The following is an 18,298-nucleotide window of genomic DNA, read 5'->3' as shown; positions in this document are numbered from 1 at the left end:
AGGAAAACGCTCGTCTAAACCATCCTTTGTTGAACGAACACAAGAGGGACTTCTGCAAAGAAACAGCCACAAGTGTTAATACCACGGTGCTGCTCCGTAATAGAATCCCTAATGGATATTTCAGGTGGATTCTTCATTTCCTAATGTGCTTTATTAGGCAATTACATTGGGTTTATAGGTTTAACTTTCCCTTTTGTTTAAACGTCTCGCTCTTGATGCTTTCCTTGGCTGATCATTAGGCTCTTCCCCTTCCCTGGGTACTAGGGCTTTATACTGGGTATGTAATCTATATGATAATTCAAAGCAGAGCATTTCAACCTCCCAGTTCTTATATAGACAATAGTGTTAAATCACACACAGCCCTTTCGCAGGGGAAGTTTACTTTTGCAAGCAGACCCCAGTTTTAGTGTGGTTTTCCCCTTTGAAAGGTCAGGCTCCAGCCTCATGATCAGCCTTGATTTTCCCCCTCTAGTTCCTTTTCTCCCTGCCCATTTCCCTGGTGTAACCCATGGTAAAAATAGAGAGATGAGCAGAGAGCGGTTTGTAAATGGATGGTCTCCTGTGTCTGTCACTGAAACCAGGACACGAGCATGAAACCCGAACTGCGCGCAGCTGATGGCAAAACCCCTCTTTTATTCCAGTGGGCTAAAAACTCCTGCTTGCTCAGCTGCGAAAGCAGGAGGAAACTTCCCCGTGCCAGCGTGGGGCTGCGCTTCCCACTCGTGATGCTAAAGGATGTGTTGATATTGGTGGGAAAACTGGCGTGGAAGTATCTGGGGGGGGGTATGTGCAGTTTTGTCTAAGAGCATCTTGGATAATGGCTGAGAGAAGGGTTTGGAGGGGGAATGGGGGGAATATCTAAGACTTTCTGGCTCTGGAGCCCTTGCAGGGTTGTTTGCACTGACTCATTTCACAGCGGTGTCTCCACGTGCAGGACTGGCATGAATGCAGTGGTGAAGCTGTGACCAGCCCCATGACTTCCATGCCCACAGTGGCTGGGAGCACAAACCCCTTGGGTAAGTGGCCTTGGGCCCAGTGTGAAGCTGGGAACCTGCACAGCCATCCTCACTGGGAACGCTCTGCTCTGTGCAGTGAACTTGGAACCTCTGGTCAAAGCCTCTGCATCCATTCACTCTGTTCCAGACTTTTATCTTGGAAAAGACCATTATGATCACAGAGTCCAAGACTGTTCAGTGTGGAACAATCCTTTAACCACATCTGTTGCTCCTTAAAACCTCAGCTTCAGCTGGGGCTAAATGAGATAAAACCTTTGATACAGCCAAATGAATGGCCTGGGGTTTGTGATGAGGACCAGGGATTGCAGGACACCCGCATGGTTGTGAAGTGATCAGCCAAGTGACGGGCACAGACCACAGCATCTTCCTCAAGACTGAGGTTCAGTGTTACACCATGTTCTCGCTGTTACTTGCGGTGCATTAGCGCGGGTCTGAAGAGGAAACCAACACATGTTCTTCTTTAATCTTTATTGATTTTTGTTGTTTTACAAGTATAGAATCTCATTTAGATCAGCTACCTCAGCATCCAGCAATCTGCTTTTCCTCCTTCAGAGATGCAACAGAGGACACGAGCGTCTCGGCGAGGAACGGGCTTGCCTTGCTCTCCCCATGGGCCTGTCAGTGCTTCAGTGAAACAGGCAGCGGCTCTGCCATGGGGAGGCTTCTCCCACACTGGGGTTGGAATCGTTCTCCTTGCACATACAAGGCAAAGCCTTCTCCATGAAGCCATCCTTGCCGGGGAGGGTGAGCAGGTCACCGTTCTGCGCAGAGCAGCTCCAGAATGCAGCATAACCTTGAGGACGTGGTGATGTAGAAATGGGCTAAGGCAGGTCACGACCGTGCTTAGGGCTCAGTAACCAAGAGGATTTGCCTAATTCCAGTTTCCTGGCAGGTTGATGTTGGATGACACAGCCCAGCCCCTTCGCAAGGTGGCCATGCACACAGAGTCCCCTGACCATCTCTCTGGCTGTCCAGTGCCGGCAGGATCAACCTCTCGCTCTGTCTTGAGCCAGGTTTGGACCAGATCTCTGCTTACTTCCCACCCAACAAAGAACACCAGCAGGTTGCAGTAGTGTATCCCAGGACTATTGCCCTAGCATGGAAGGAGTGAAAAAGGATCGGGTATTATTTGATCTGGATCGTTGGAGTTTTGTGGCTGACAAGGACTGACCTCACTCTTTTTATACTTTTATTGGTTTTTTTGGTTCTTTTTTTACTATTAATACAGATTAAGAGCTAACTAAAGATCTCAAACACTATATACTGAGAGTCACTACGGGTGGTAAAGAAAACACCAGCACTAGCACCACACCGCCTGACTCCCTCGTGGAAGAACCCATCAGCGCAGAGCAGGACCTTGCTCCTCCCGTGCTAGTGCTGCTCCCAACCCTCTATAGGGATCTGCAAGGAAGCAAATAAGCTATAAAAGAAATATCCAGGCTACCGCATCACAGAGCACACTTTGTTCATCCACTCTGCCGCATGCCTTTCTGGCCTTTCCTCCTAGGATATTCATAAACTGACTAAAAAAAGGGGGGAGGCTTTATGGAAGGAATAAACTTATAAGACCTCATTCTAAATCAGAGAGATGGGGATGGGGGGAATCCCTGTAGAGAGAAATGCTTTGAAGGGGATCGTTGGCCTTGCAGGTTAGTGAGGTGAGAATTAGGTGAGGTTCTGCTGTACGGTAAAGAACCCAAGTTGGCTGTAGAAGGAGAAGGGAATGTCCCCAGTCTGGCTGACTCAGAACAGCGCATCCCTTCTGTTGTGCTCCCCGTCTGCAGTCCCATTAAATCCCCCAGTAAGGCATCAGGGGTCTCCTCTCTCTCTCATAAACGTCTGGGATGATGCCATAGGGTGTCTGTACCATTTTAACCGTCGTCTTCCCAAAGAGCTTCCTCTCGTAGTCTATCAGTTGCCTCCAGAAGCCCACGTTGGGGCGTATAACGGGGCGTCTGGACTTGACCCAGTTGTAGGCCTCAAAGAGGGACACCTTGTGGTACTTCATCAGGTAGGCGATGCAGAGGGTGGCCGACCTGCTCACGCCGGCGGCGCAATGGACTAAGGTGGCCCCGTGCTTCCGCGCCACGCTGTTGATCTTGTCGGCGACGCTGTCGAAGTAGAGGGAGATGGGAGCGTTGGGCATGTCAGCCAAAGGCACTTTCACGTATTCAAACTGGGGCCAGTTGAAGTTGGGAATCTCGATGGTGGCATTGATGATGCAGGTGATTCCCCGCGAGAGGAGCAGGTGCCGGTTGGACGCGACGCTGCCCCGGCTCAGGTACAGCGAGGGGGTGATTTGGGCAATGCCCCCCAGGGCACCTTCAGAAAGCATTCGTGGAGCCATCAGAGTTCTCGGTAAGGAGTTGTGGCTTCTGGAGGTCATGGAGGAGCTTGGCACTCACGCTTCCATTATGGGAAGAGATCCAACGGGATCTTCAGCCAAGGGGAAGGATTGTCTGGCTTGACGGTGCAAGGACAGCAAGAGTCACTGCAAAACACAAGCAAGGCCACATGAGCTGATGGAGGAGACCGGGGCTGGGCATGGAAAGGGAAAACCCAGCTCGCCCTGCTGGGGCCTGGCAGAGCTCTTTGGGAGAAGTGGTTCTGGTTTGCGCCCAACTTATTACCAAGGGGCCCCCGGGCGCTGCCTGGACAGATCCTCACCAAAACCTCTTCCAGCCTAATTAGCTCCAATTACTCGTCAAGGGTTTAGGCAGGTACCCGTGGGCCCGGCCAGCGCGGGTTAGCACATGGGGAGATTACCTCTGCCTGCTCCATGCTCGGAAGCAGCGACTCCCCAGCTGGCCCCAGTCCAAAGGGATGGTGAGAACCTGCTGCAGGTGCCAGCAGCTCCGACAACGCTGCCCTCGCCCAGTGCCACCCTGCTCCTTTTTGAGGTGCAGGCTTGGCCCCACCAAAGTACACAGGCAGCGGCGAGCTGCTGGGTGGAAGGGCCGTGACTCACGTCCATCCGCATCAGTCAGCGGCTCTCGGCTGGGCCGGGAGGTGTGGAAAGAGTGACCTGGTTCTGTCAGGAGCTGCGAGGGAACCCGAAGCACAGGCTGGGACACGGGAGGCTCTTCTGCTCTGCTCTGATGACTGAGTAATGCTTTGGAGACAGCCTCGCTCTGCAGAGGCTTGGGCTTGCCTGCATGAGCCACACATCCCTGGCTGGGGCACCCAGGAAGGAGCCTCCCTTTATTTCCCCTGTTCCTTTAGGACTTCTTGGAGAAGGGGATGAGCCCTGGAGCATCAATAAGCCCAGTCCCTTTTAGCTCTGTGTTCTCCAGCCAGAGATGGGCCATGGGAAGGCTCCGGCCAGTGCACACAGGAGAGTCCCTGCTCTGCCCAGATACATCTGAGCCCAGCAAAGCATCCCTGGGCACCACACGGAGAGGACCTGGGGGCCACTTTGTCCCTCCAGCCATTAACTATGGGTCAGAGGGTCCTCAAAGGGCTGAGAGACCCCTCCTGCAGCCCCGACACGACAGCACAGCGCTGCCTGCATCCCGTGCTCCAGGAAGCAGCGGCAGGTCTCAGCAGCGCTTGTAAAGCTGCCAGGGGATTTTTGGCACGGCTTTGTGGTACGGTAACTTAGTGAGCATAACACGGGCTCCTCTGTGCCTTATCCCTGCTGGCACCTACGTGAGCAGCCCCTGAACCATGGGCCCAAAGTGCTGGTGCTGCACTTGGAGTTCCTGCCCCAACAAGAAGAGCGTGGGTGCAGGGGGGAGCGCTCAGCTTGCCCTGCAGACACCCCAGCGCAGCGCCCAGCGGGAGCAGCAGGGAAAGGCACGTTCTCCCAAAGGAATAAAGTCCTTTGAGCAGGGGGAATCCAGCAGCAGTTACTGGTAACACAAAGGATCTGGGCACTTACCCTTGGTAAGGACGTGTCCTGCTCCAGATCACCAACGGGCTCACGGGTGTGATGGGCTGCTGAAGGTGGGATGTCTCACAGAGCACGTCCAACGCTGAGCTGGGGAGAGAAGAGAGTTCATGGGGTTTATTGGGATCTGTGCTGGACCCAGACTCGATCCCAAGCAGCCCCTCTGCTGAGGTATGGTTAACCCCCAGTCTGGGTGCTTGTCCAAGAACTGGGAGCAGCATTAAAGTCACTCAGAGGAGTCTGAGCTGGCACAGAAGTCGTGGCTCAAACACAATAGTTTAAGTAATTAATTTGCTCCCCAAATGGGGATTTTAATGGCTCACCTCCCTTGAGGATGGCTGGGAAGAGTTAGCAGAGGGTGACTGCTGGAGCTCCTCATCCTGCTCACAGCCAAGGGCCTCTGGTGCAGGGCAGAGCACCCCAGGACTCACCCGCCCTATATCCATGGGGCTGCAGCCGCTCCCCACAGGCACCCAGGGCGCTCCTCGGGGCGCTTTGGGAAGGGCTTCGGCTGCTTTCCATAAAGTGGTTCCTGTTTGCAGGCACCAACTGATCCAGGCATTTGCATGTGACAGGCTGGGCTCGCTCAGCAAACCGGGGTGCACTGAGCATCACAGGGTCAGAGATGAGCAGCTTCCTGCTATGGGACACGCTGCTCCGCTGGGAAGAGCGGAGCACGCCCGGGAGGTGTCCGTCTGCCCCACCTCTGCTTCCTGCCACCAGCAGAAGGGGAATGGGATGGATGTGGGGCCAGACGGGTGCCCATAGTCCTGTGTCACAGTCACACACCCTGCGGCTCTAAGGGGCTGACACTGGGCAGCAGGAACCAGAACAGAAAGAGTTAATGTGCTGGAGCAGAGATCCTTATATAAGCAAGAGATGAGGCTGCTGCTGCTGCCCAGCAGGAGCAGATGCAGGGGGAAGGATGCTCTGGAGAGGGGCAGGCCCCGCATCCCTTCCCGTGTCCCACAGCAGGAGCTGCCTGGGATGCCATTGAGGCATGTGACAGAGCCGCCGTGCCCACACGAACCGGGCTGAGCAGCTCCTGGCTTGCGGGAGCCTGGAACTGGGAAGGAGCCGCCTGTGCCATCAGCAGAGGCTGAGGCAGATCAGGAGCTTCCAGCAGGCTTGTGGGTGTGAGCCTCCAGCTGCCCCTGGGGCTGCCCCTTCTCCCAAGCCTGCTGCCGGGCCCCAGGACAGAGGCTGCCCGAATCCCGTCCTGCTCCCATCAGACTCCCTTTGCCTCTCCCAGTGCACCCTCTGATACAGCCACTTGGCACCGTCTCGTGTGACACAAACCCCACAGCTCCTTGGCCTGAGTTTCTGAGCGGCTCCATCCCAAAGGGATGGATGTGGTGGCGGGCTCCTGCAAAGGCTTTCATTCCCAGAGGATGCAGCCCTTGGGTAAAGAGTGGCTGGTGCTGGGCTGGCAGCAACCAGGTGCCGCTGCTCCCATCCTCATGTGCAGAGCTGATTCCAGTTAATGGGATCATTCATCTTGTAGCACTCAGCAAATCCCTCCCTAGGCTCTGCCCTGGTCTTCCCCACGCACAGGGACCGTGCTGCTGGGTGCAGGGGGGCCCTGTTGGCATGGGGCTGGGAGCAGGGCAGCCTCCTCCCTCCCCAGCAGATCCATGGCTTCTGCCATGTCCCCCAGCTGCATAATGAGGGGTGGGGGAACCAAGTGGGTAATTACAGCCTGCAGCTGGCTCTGGTCCTCAAAGCCTCCAGGTCCTCTCCACACAGCTCCTGCCCAGAACCTTCCGTGGCTGGGACCTCATCCTGCACCCACCGGCTCTCCGCTGCTCAGGTAAGTCTGGCTGGCTCCTACGGGGCACTGCGCGTTCCTGCTGCACCTCCAGGTTGTGCGTTGCGTGGTTCGTCTGTGGTCAGGTCCATAGGGAGATGGGGCAATGCTTTGCCTGTGGTGGTTGTGTGTGATCCTGGTTTGTATCCCACCTGTGCTGGATTTCCTGGCATCGGAGTGCCTCTAAAGCATTACCAGGATGCTGCTGGGATGGGTTGTGGATCCAGTGGTCTCCATTGCCCCCGAGGGTTGCTGCTGGCAATGCTCGTGGCTCTGTTCTTCCAGGTCTTGCTAAACTGGAGTTTGGTTCTCTTGCTTTTGTTCCCTGCTAACAAAGGCTGGAATTCCCACAGGAAAGCATTCCTGGCTCCAGCACCTCCTGAGGAAGGCTCAAAAGCACCTCTGAAAGCTTAAAAGCCAGGCACACAGGCAGATGTTAGTTAAACACGCTGGGGCAGGAGGGCAGAGCCTTGTTTGTTGGTCTCTAGACAATGAGTTGGCAAATCTGAGCTCCGCTCGCTTGTTCTGGTGCTGCTGGATGGTTCCTTGGATGCTTTGGGGGGATCTTCCCTTTTCTAAGGGCTCTGGCAGAGGCTGCAGCTTGCTTCTGAGGGACTTAAGACTCGCAGCGCGTGTTGGATTCTGTGTCAGCAACGTGGCGCTGTGGCTGTACCTGGCAGAGGTGAGAGCATCCGCAGGCCCTCCTCCCCCGGCCCATGTGGGGTTCTGCAGCTGTGTGACTCGATGGCTGGCAGGGGTCGGCTGGTCCCGCTCTGGCTTTGCTGCAGAGGCACCGGTTGTATTCCCTGAGCATCCTGCCGGCTCGAGGCAGGTCTGTGGGCTGGGGGGGAACTGGTCCATGCTGAAGCAAGAGGAGAAGTTACTCATTTCGGAGATGACAAACGCTCCTAACGCTGCAGTGAAGAGTCAATACTGCAGGCGCTGAAGGAACGAGCTCAGGGCTCTCCTGGCCAGGCTGAAGCCATTTGCTGCTCAGAAGTGGTTGTGGAGAGCAGCATGGAACAGATCTCGGCAGGGAGCACAAACCGCAGCCAGGGTCAGGGCCTGCTCGTGCTGAGTCCAGGGCAGCCCAAAGTGGGCCCGAGGCCAATGGTTGCCTGCGTATCCTGGGTAGCACTTGCACCCTTATCCAGCAGTCACCTGGCAGAGCCGAGGGGAGGATGTGTGGGAACTGCTGGTTCTTGTGCTCCTCTTCCCATCCATTTTGCTGTGCTGGGTCCTTGCTTCCTGCCTTTGGCTGTTGTGGATGCGCTCCCAAAGCTGTTACAGCCTCCTCTCGGGAACATCAGCGCACGAGGGATGAGTGGTTTGGATTTGAACTGGGAAGCAGGAGGGCACAGACTGAGGCCGACGGGGGATGCCTGGGCTGAGCCCTCATCGATTCCTGCTGGCAGCAGCCCGGGGGGAAGCTGTCGGGTGTTAAATGCAGGTAACAGCCTGGGTACCCAAAGCTGTGAGCAGGCCTGGCTGCCTGTGCAGCACCCAGCAGGACCCGATGCTTGCAGCCACACACCGGTAACTTCCCAAGGCTTTCAGGCACAGGTCCTGGCCTTACCCTTGCTCAACAGCCCCAGATCAAACGCATTTACTCCATGAGCACAGCCTCGTTCCAAGGTGCAGCTCTGCCTCCTCCACACAGCTGGAATTCGGGCTGCTCCCATGACCTGAGCCAGCTCTCAGGGCTGATGATTCCCAATCAGCCTGTCCCAGCCTGCTGTGATGCTGCCTTTGGAGGGGTGACAGCAGCATCGCAGCCCATCTCCCTTCCATGGGCACCAACGGTGTGCCTGGTGCTCTGGCCAGGCTTGGGGAACACCAGGACCCCGTCACCCTCCTGCACACAGGAGCAGCGTCCTCGCTCTTGCAGCTCCTGCTGCAGGCACCTTACCCCACGGAGCCTCAGCCTGTGACCAGGTTAATGCACTGAGGAAACCTATGAGGGGTTAACAAGTGCTTGTACACCGCATGGGTAGCACTGCAAGCGTTCACAGACCATCAGGGCATACGTTATAGTTGGAACTTGTAAAACACACGTTGGGCTGAGCTCCTAAACGTCTGGCAGCGCTCTGGATCCCTCCCTGCTCTGCCAGCCAAAGCCTGGCTCCTGAGTTCCTATTCTCCCAGCACCAAAGGAGCTGGAAAAACGGGTGGTGAGGTTTTTGGTACGATCCATCCGAGGATGCTCCTCGGCTCTCCCATGTGCAGGGGAGGCAGCTCCCGCAGAGCCTGCCCACGGGCACGCTGCACGTGCCCTGCTCCCTGCCACGCAGCCGCCTCTTCCTCGCTGCTGTGGGCTTGTGGATTGGGATCGGGATCAGGCAGAGCTGCTTCCTCTCTGCTGCACAGCTGGGTCCTGCCGGCAAAGCCGCTGCCATAGGGATTGCTCCCGGCTGGCGTGCGGGAGATGGGAATAATCCAGAGCACGTTGGTCCTTGTATGTGATGCATGTTGTATCCTGTATGGGATACAGCCGGGGACAAGCTTCCCTCTGCAACAGGGTTTTACGCAGGAGAAACAAACCATCTTTCTGGTTGAAGCAGTGTCTGTTATATGGGAGCCGCTGGCTCCAGTGTGCTTGGGGGGAGCAGTGGGAGCACAGGGCACCCAGGACAAGCCCGTAGCGTGGCCATCTGTATCGTACTTAAAACCTCTGAAACACCCTTTACAAACCAGACCCAAGCCTTGAGGGGGCATGAACAGGATGCTACAGTTGTGTGGAGCATCGGTTCTGTGCTCAGCTGGACACCAAGGGCTGGTTTCAAGCCCTGAATGGAAACGGGCTGTTCAATACAGCTCATTTGGGTGCCAGCGTACGGCGTCTGGCTTGCAGGGGGGTTAGAAAAGCTCCTCTGCTCCATCCCCTGCTCCCTGCGTCCATGCGTGACAAAGGGGACACAGAGAAAGCTGCTCCAGTGGAAGGTGTCCCTGCCCCTGGCCAGGGTTGGAGCTGGGTGAGCTTTAAGGTCCCTTCTAACCCAAACCATTCCCTGATTCTATGCTCCAAATGCAGCCCCACTTCTAGGAGGGGTCTCCCGTAAACCCGACTGTGACATAGCTCCCGCTGGAGGAATCCCCTGTGGATTCCAGGTAGTAGCTCATCACAGGGCAGTCAAAGCAGGAATCAAGGAAGGAAGGAGGGCAGCAGGAAAGCAGGATGGGAATGGACTGGTCGTAAGGAATGAGGTCACCTCTGAGCACATCCATGGGGTTGCTTTGGGTGACAGGAAGAGAGGCCAATTTTCATCCATTAGAAATCAAGTTTACGTGTGGCAGCAAACACTCCCTGTGCCAGCAGCAACGAGCGCTGGGATTCCGGCTGCTGGGATTCCATAAGCTGCTGCTGAGCCTCCCAACGGGAAGGGTCCCTCCACGCTGCAGGTGGGATGGGGATAAAGGGGAATATGAAGTCTCCTCAGCCCAGGAACCCTGTTGGAGCACAGGGCAGGGGTGAGTGGCGGCACTTGTTGAGCTTCCTGCTGGGAAACTAAAACCTGCCTCGTTGTTACTATAGTCCACTAGATTGTTCTCACTATCTATAGCCGTCATTACCATGATATTATCACTCTAGAGATTCAAGTCGGGGGGCAGCTGTGTGAGACCAGCCACGAGCTGCAGTGCTGGTCCTGGAGAGCGCTGGGCACTGGGGCAGCCTTCCCCAGCCCTGCGCTGCTCAAGGACAGTGGGCAGTGCATTTGCCTTCCAGTTTAAAGCTTCCTACCCAGGGAGCTGGAGCTGCTGTGCAGGGATTCCTCAGCTGTTTCCCAATGGCAGAGCCTTATCTGCTGGCTGTTTGCATTCCTGAGCACTGTGGTTGCTCAGTGGGCTGTTTCCTGAGCGATAAATCAGTGTGTGTGCGGTGAGGGTTGCCTACCTGGAGAGGAAAGGGACTGGGAGAAGCTCCTGTACCCGATCTGAGGCATTCCAGGGAAAGCCACCCCATAAGGAAGGTCCTGCAGTGGTAGCAGGGAACTCCCCTGGCTCCACTGGGGAGCGGGAGTGAAGCTGCTCCTGGTACCTGCTGCCTTTCCCAGGTGCCTTTTCCCTTCTCCTCCTTCTCAACTTCTGCCTGGGCACCCCAATGTGCCCCGTGGGGGTTCCCTGGGATACAGCCGGTACCGACCCAAAGCAGAGATCTGCTTGAGACTCTTCGTGTAGGCTCCTGCATTGCTTTCCTCCCTCCTGCAGCGCCTGATGGTTTAGGCAGGTTCCCCCCTCACCCCGTACGTTTCTAGCACCAGAGCAGCACGAGCGCTCTGCCTTTCCAGCTCCGAGATTCCAGCTGGGATCAGGTATTGAATTAAACCATGCAAATTCCAGTCTTACCCTGACCAACGAGGAAGCAGCACCAGAGCCTGGAGCAGACCCAGCAGAGCAGCAAGGGCTTGGATGAAATCCATGGGATTTCTCCTTTGTTCCCGCAGGAAGGATGGGATGTGCCTGCCCCATCCAGGGCCCTTGGTGGCAGAAAGGGCAGGCAGAGCTGCAGGCTCACACCTTGTAGGCGTGAACCGACTGAAACCTGCTGCATTAGTGCTCCCCTCCTGCCTTAGCCAAGCCATGGCCGGGAATGGTGCGAGCTTCCCAAACTGGGACTCCTGTTACCCGTTGTCTGGAGGGTGTTACAGATCCCATCCTCACCTCCAGGAACACGGATGGAGAGGCCCTGGAGACGAATCCGCTCCCTGCCCGAGCAGGCACAGCCGATCCGGTGTACCATAAGGGAAAACAGTGTTCAGTCAGTGCTAACCCAGCCACCATTCCTGTGGTGATGGCATTTAGGGATAAACTGCCCCTGCAACCTGGTATTAGGACATCCGTCAATACCGGGAGCTCCGGCACACACAGGCTCCTTGGCTGCCCGGCCGGACAGGTTACAACCCTTCCCCATCTCCCTAGGGCCAAACGCCGCTCATTGATTCCTGCCGGACTCCGGAGCTGAGTCAAGGCCCGCGCACGCAACCGGTCTGGTTTGGAGGCCGGCGAGCCGCAGGCACGCGATGGGGTTTGCCAGCACCGGGGTGCCCAGGGCACCCCATGGGCTCCCATCCCGATGGGCAGGAGCCAGGGCAGCGCTGCCCGGGGTGGGGGGGGTTTGATGCTTCCACCCCAGGAAGCACCCGACCTCTGCGCTGGGTTAATGAGGCGCGGATCGGGAGCGAGGGTCCCCGAACAGGGTCCTGCCTTGCCCTGGCCTTTTGGGGGCACCTCCTGGCAGTGCCGCCCCGGTGCTCCACAGCATCCCACCGCCGCCGCGCCACCCCAGCCGGGCAATGGGCGCAGCCGGCTCCCAACCCGTTGGGTCCCCATCCGGCCCCAATGCCCCAGCGGGGCTCCGAGCCCCAGCACCGCGCTCTGACGGCGGTGGCGGCTGCGGGGGGGATCTCCTCGCATCCCAACGGGACGGGGAAAGGGGTCGGGGGGGGGGGGGGGGGCACCACCGGCTCAGACCCGAGGCGAAGGGGGAGGCCGGTGGTGCCCGTGGGGACAGGGCGCTGAAGGCAGGGAGCGCAGGGCGAGCTGTAAATAACGCAGGATCGGCGGCGAACGGCGACAAACCGGTACCCCCCCCTCCCCTCCCCTCCCCTCCCCTCCCCTCCCCGGTACCCCCAGCCCCGCTGTCCCCTCACCATGGCTCCGTGGCGGCTCCGCGGCGGGCGGCGGCCGCGCAGCACTTTTATCGGGCGGCCGCCGGGCTCGCTCTCCGGCGCTGCCACCTGACCGCGGCGCTGCCGGGGCCGCCCCCCGCCCTCCGCCCGCCGAGCCGCGGTTTCCAGGCTACGGCGGGGCCCGGCCCGCCCGGCGCGGCCCCGGGGCGGAGGCAGCTGGCGCCCGGCCCAGCCTTAAAGGCGCCGCGGCCCCGCCGGGGCTCCCGCGGCCCCTGAGGGGATTGGGGGGGGGAGTGTTTGCTATGGGGGCGCGATGGAGGCCCGTGGGGATGGCGGTGTGCCAGGGAGTCAGTGGGGGGCCCTCTGGGGACAAATGGGGGTCCCTGAGGGGATGGCGGTGGTGAGGGGCCGTGAGGGTCCCTGAGGGGAGATGGCGGTGGGGCGGGTCCCTGTGGGGGCATGAAGGAGATCCATAGGCATGGCAGTGAGTCAGTGAGGGGACATGAGGGGCCACGGGGACATGGGGGGTCCCTGTGGGGACAAATGGGGGTCCCTGAGGGGAGATGGAGGTGTGGGGGGGGTCCCTGTGGGGATGGCGGTAGTGAGGGGCCATGAGGGTCCCTGAGGGGATATGGCCATGTGGGGGGTCCCTGTGGGGACATGAAGGAGGCCCATGGGCATGGCAGTGAGGGGCCCTGTGGACATGGGGCCATGGTGGGGTCCCTGAAGGGGTATGGCGCTGTGTGTGGGGTCCCTGTGGGGACAAATGGGGGTCCCTGAGGGAATATGGCGGTCGAGGAGGGTCCCTGTGGGGATGGCGGTAGTGAGGGGCCGTAAGGGTCCCTGAGGGGATATGGCGGTGTAGGGGTGGACCGTGTGGGGACATGAAGGAGGTCCATAGGCATGGCAGTGAGTCAGTGAGGGGACATGAGGGGCCACGGGGACATGGGGGGTCCCTGTGGGGACAAATGAGGGTCCCTGAGGGGAGATGGCGGTAGTGAGGGGCCATGAGGGTCCCTGAGGGGATATGGCCATGTGGGGGGTCCCTGTGGGGACATGAAGGAGGCCCATGGGCATGGCGGTGAGGGGCCCTGTGGACATGGGGACATGGTGGGCTCCCTGAGGGGATATGGTGGTAGGGGAGGGTCCCTGTGGGACATGAAGGAGGCCTATGGGCATGGTGGTGAGTCAGTGAGGGGACTGAGGGGCCATGGTAGGGTCCCTGAGGGGATATGGCACTGTGTGAGGGGTCCCTGTGGGGATAAATGGGGGTCCCTGAGGGGATATAGTGGTGTGGGGGGGGTCCCTGTGGGGATGGCGGTAGTGAGGGGCCATGAGGGTCCCTGAGGGGACAAATGGGGGTCCCTGTGGGGATGGCGCTGTGTGAGGGTCACTGTGGGGATAGGGACAAGTGCGGGTTCATGGAGGGACATGGACGGGGCTCTGTGGGGAGGAGGATGTGGTAGAGTCCCTGAAGGGACATGGCGGGGTCCTTGTGGGGGCTTGAGGAGGTCGCAGTGAGGACACGATGGTGCGTGCGGCTGTGGCCACATCCATGCCGGGGCACGGTGGGGCCCCCTTGTTCGGGATGGGACGTGTCATGTCCCCAGGGAGACCCTGCCAGTGTGTGTGGGGACAAGGTGGGCTCCCTCGGGATGTGCCCCAGTCCCTGTGGGGACGAGGTGGGTGCCCGTGGGGTTGGGGACAGCCCTAGGAGAAGGGCAAGCCAGGGCTCTGTGGGCTCAGGACATTCCCAAGCCGCAGCCCCTGCTCTCTCCTCCCTGTGCCAGGAGCAGGGAAAAGGATGGAGCGTGGCTTGGGAAGCCTGGCTCCCATGGGCACCGTGCTGGGTGGCCAAGGTGGTCCCTTTCCTGGTGGCGGGATGGGCCAGGGTCGCCATGGAGGGGCAGGGGGATCCACATGGCAATGGGATTCTTTGGCTTCGTTTGGAAACCACCTAACGTGGCAGGCTCTGCTCCCACCTCCATGGCAGCGCTGGGGCAGGGCTGGCAGGGGACGAGGAGGAGGAGGAGGAGGGCAGCAGCCTCCACTTTAACTCCCCAGCCGCTGGAGCGAAGCGTTCGCACCCCGGCTCCTTTCGGTTCAGTTTCTGGTGGTGTTGGCGCACGTTCTGGACCGAAATAGCACCACATCCCTAATAGGAAGCTCCCCCAGCCCCGAGCCCTGTGGCTGGTGTCTCACTGGAGCAGGTTTCGTGACTCAGCAGCCCAGATGGAGCCATCCCTCACAGCCCTCAGCACCAAAGCTGTTTATTGCTCCAGAGGCTGTTTTTCCATGAGGCTTCCTAGCAGGCAGCGCGCTCTCCCTTCAAGCCCTGCCTCTCCAGCGCAGGCTCTCGTCACACTGCGCGCGGAGGTGGGCGAGGAACAGAAATAGACAAATTAAGAAAGCCTCAAAAGGCCAGAAAATGGAAATGTGAAGGGGGTCGGCTCTGCCTCCGCCTCGCATCAGCCCTGCTCTTCCTCTGCTGCCTCCCCGGAGCGGCAGCACCGTGGGGCAGAGGCAGAGCCGGGGTGATGCTGGGTTTATGGAGCGGCTCAGAGGCAGCAGAACCTTTGGGGTGTCACCTCGGGAGCTGGGGGGAAGGGACCATGCCCTGGCCTGGGGGCTCTGAGCCATTGCACTGCACCCCCAGGGTGGTGTCAGCCACTGGCAGCATAGGGAGGGATGGGGATGGGGTTTGGGGTGCAGCCTGGAGGGTTCCCTCCCAAGCATCTCACCCCCTCATTTCCCCCTCCTTTGACTGTCATTAAGTGAGAAACAGGCTCTTGCACAGCCCCAGCTCACCCTGGGTCGTTCCGAACTCTACAGCTGCATGCAGATGTTTTAAATGCTGGTGTAACTCATGCTCTTAACCTTCATCTGGCCAGGACCTGTGTGTTGATTCAGTGTGGGAGCAAAGAGGGATGCTCTCCTAGGAGGCAGACATCACTTTTTGGGCTGGCTCCCCCCCTTCCCGTAGGAACCTGTGCGTTTCTGGAATGAGATGCAAAGACCTTGTAGGGTGGAGATGCTTGAAGCAGGATGAGGCCCCCTCAGTCACCCCTGTGGTGCCTTTGAGCACTGGAAGGGCTCTAACCCACCTCACTACAGTCCAGCCTGGCAGATACACTCTGTGCTGGGGTGAGCGTGGCACAGCGCGGTCCAGGGCACATTCCTGAAGGATGTGTCCAGCCTGCAGTCCATCAAGTGCTCATTAGGGCCATTAGCTTAATCACGCGGGTGTTTTCCTGCCACGCTGGGTGCTCAGCAGCCGCAGGGGCACCGGGAGCTGAGTGGGGAGCAGGTGGCTGCTTGTGGCACAGTGCGCAGGGACCCGCCGCCATCCATCCACCCGTCCATCCATCCATCCTCTCCAGTTTCCATGGCTACGCCAGAGTTTACTCTTCCCCGCCTTCAGCCTCCCGCGCAGGCATGATGCAAGGAAAGGTCCCTGTGTGATGCTGAGGGCTCGGGGACATGGGACCTCCTGGGGTTTGGGAGCAACAACTGCATCCCAGGGTGGTCAAACCTGGAGCAGCCGGCACTGACCATTCTGGCAGCACTTGTGTCCTAGGGAGATGGAACTTTTGAGGTGTTTGGAGAGCTGTGGCAAGGTTTTGGGGTGCTGCCTTCTCCTCCTCACCTCCCTGACAGCAGCAAGGACCCGGGGTGGGGGCAATAGAGGGGATAAATCTGGCCATGGAGCCATCAGTTGCCTCTAGCTCAGTGTGAGGTGACAGCGTGGAGCAGAGATCCCCGAGCAGGCGCCAGCTCAGGCTGTGGTTTGCTAATGGGGCAAAACGAACTCGGGGTTTTAGGTCACCACGTGTGATTAAAGTGGCCGAATGTGGGTCGCTGGAGGCCGCTCTGGGGGTGTCACAACACGACAGGGACTTTGTTTGCTTCCCAGTGACACCGGGAGCAGAGCAGATGGGATGTCCCAGCCCTGTGAGCCGTGGGCAGGGGGAGATTCCGGTTTAGGGCTCCTGGGATGCGGCTGGGCGCAGCTGGGTGTGTGGCCATTCGCAGAGCCACGGGATGCTCTCATTCATGGGACTGTGAGTGCAGGGGAAGTGCTTCCACAGCCCACGTGTGTTGAACCCAGCTGTGGGGAGCTGTGTGTGCCAGAGGCTTAGTCACTGCTGGGGCAGTCTTGTGCCTTGCTCGGGTATCCCTGCCTGCTGCTGGCTGGCCCATCACATGGGGCAAAACACTATCCCCTAAGGCCAGTATTCCCTCTGCTGTCCCACTGGATGGGCTGTGGTGCTCTTTCCTGCTTCACTGATGCCCACTGGGTTCCCACATAGTCCTGACCCAATGCTGCTATGGTGTGCCAACACATGGCTGGGATGTATGTTCTGGCTTGTGGTTCCCTGTGGAAGCACACTGGGATCTGTGGGGAGCATCCAGGCAGGATGCAGGCACAGCAGGACAGGGGAGCTGCAGATACTTGTGCGTATGAGGCTGTATCTTTGCTCCTTGGCATTCTCCATCCATTCCAGTTGAAGGGAGCAGTATGGGAACCCATGTGTTTTTTCCTGTGTGCTTTCACCACCAACAAATCCATGCTGGCTTTTCCTGCAAGGTCACTGAACCAGTGTGTTGGAAGAGTGGGAGATCACGATGGGGCATCACTGAGTAGTCTGTATTTTCCCTTCTTGGTGTCGCACCATTCCGCACTCCAGCTCCGGTGTTCCTTTGCCCGCTGTTGCCGTGCCAGCGCCCTGGTGTCTGTCTCCAAAAGGAGGTTTAGGTTTCACGGGGCACAGGGGCTGGGAATTCGAGCAGGCACTGCAACGAGGGCTCCTCTTGCCTTCGTTACCAGCGTTATCCGCCCCGGTGCTGCTGTGGCAGCTCCCACCTCTCCGGCTGAGTCACACCGGGCCCTGTGCACTTGCTGCTGGTGTGACGGCAGTGAGAGACCCAAACCCAGCCCAGTGCTGCTGCTGCTGCCGCTAATGACAGCGAGTCACAGCCCTGGAGAGGGCTCATACCGTGCATTCCTCCTGCCATGGCTTATTAGTGACTAAGAGCTGGGATGGAGCCTCCCCGCAGCGCCCCAGCCCTGCCTGGCATCCTTAGTTCTGCAGGTACCTGTATGGGGACATGAACCCAATCCAGCCGCCTGGCCCCAGCCTTGTTCCATATTTAATCTTTCATGTTCACCTGAGTCTCTAATTAAGCCAACTCCAATCCTTAGCTGGGAGCCTGCAGTGAACTAATGAGGTCCGGTGTTCCTGGAGCGCCGTGTGTGCGGGGCCCACACAGCAGCAGCACACCAAATCCAGCCTCCAGGCTGATGGTTTTTCCTTGTTTTCTCTTTGCTTGAGGCCTGTTGGCAGCAAAGTTCCTAAAAAAGGGGTGTGGGGAGTGCCTTTTATATTTTCCCTTTTTTATAGCAAAGTCACGACTGGTTTGAGGTACCTAATTTGGTGCTTTGATTTGGTTGCTTTCTATTGGCAGCACATGTCCAGGATGCTCATGAGGTCAGACAGCATAGAAACCCCATGAGTTGCTTCCCAACCCACAGCCTAAGCATCCAGCCACTGCCTCAGCAATGGGCAGGATCAGCCTCTGTCCTGCCCCGCCCCTGCCATCCCGCCTGCCTGCCTCCTTATTCCAGCATCTTGGTTACAAATAAAGCCCCATGCCAAGGCGGTGAATGGGGCTCTGATTTCCCCGGGCTGCCGCACGAGGCTGGGTGCTGGGGCGAGGTGCGGGTTGTAAATAGAGCAGCATATCCATGGCAACCCCAACTTTCCATTATTGTTAATTACTTGCACAGTGCCAGAGCCGCGCATGGCGCTTCCCGGCGTGGATAAAGATAGATCCCCCTTTTGAAAGCCTCTCCAGATGACAGCGAGGAGACAGCGAGCTCCTGGGAGGCTGGAGCTGGCTCTGGCAGCAGCAACGGAGACATTTTGTGAGGAGTCGGAGAGGAGCCGGGATTTAAAGG

The 18,298-nt window shown here is 58.5% G+C and overlaps 1 protein-coding gene across 1 annotated transcript; it reads right to left on the bottom strand.

Annotated features, from left to right (window-relative positions):
- Positions 1-1,469: 1,469 nt before the first annotated feature.
- On the bottom strand, positions 1,470-12,507 carry DUSP14 (dual specificity phosphatase 14). The gene is made up of 3 exons (XM_065695115.1): positions 12,361-12,507; positions 4,897-4,995; positions 1,470-3,507 (listed from the first exon to the last, which is right to left on the bottom strand). The coding sequence occupies exon 3, from the start codon at positions 3,400-3,402 to the stop codon at positions 2,806-2,808; it is 597 nt and encodes a 198-aa protein (XP_065551187.1). The 5' UTR covers positions 3,403-3,507; positions 4,897-4,995; positions 12,361-12,507; the 3' UTR covers positions 1,470-2,805.
- Positions 12,508-18,298: the final 5,791 nt, after the last annotated feature.

Source organism: Lathamus discolor, chromosome 14 (assembly GCF_037157495.1).
Source record: "Lathamus discolor isolate bLatDis1 chromosome 14, bLatDis1.hap1, whole genome shotgun sequence".
NCBI classification, from domain to species: domain Eukaryota; kingdom Metazoa; phylum Chordata; class Aves; order Psittaciformes; family Psittacidae; genus Lathamus; species Lathamus discolor.
Note: the sequence above shows the minus strand (reverse complement) of the source record. Positions and strands in the feature narration are given on the sequence as shown.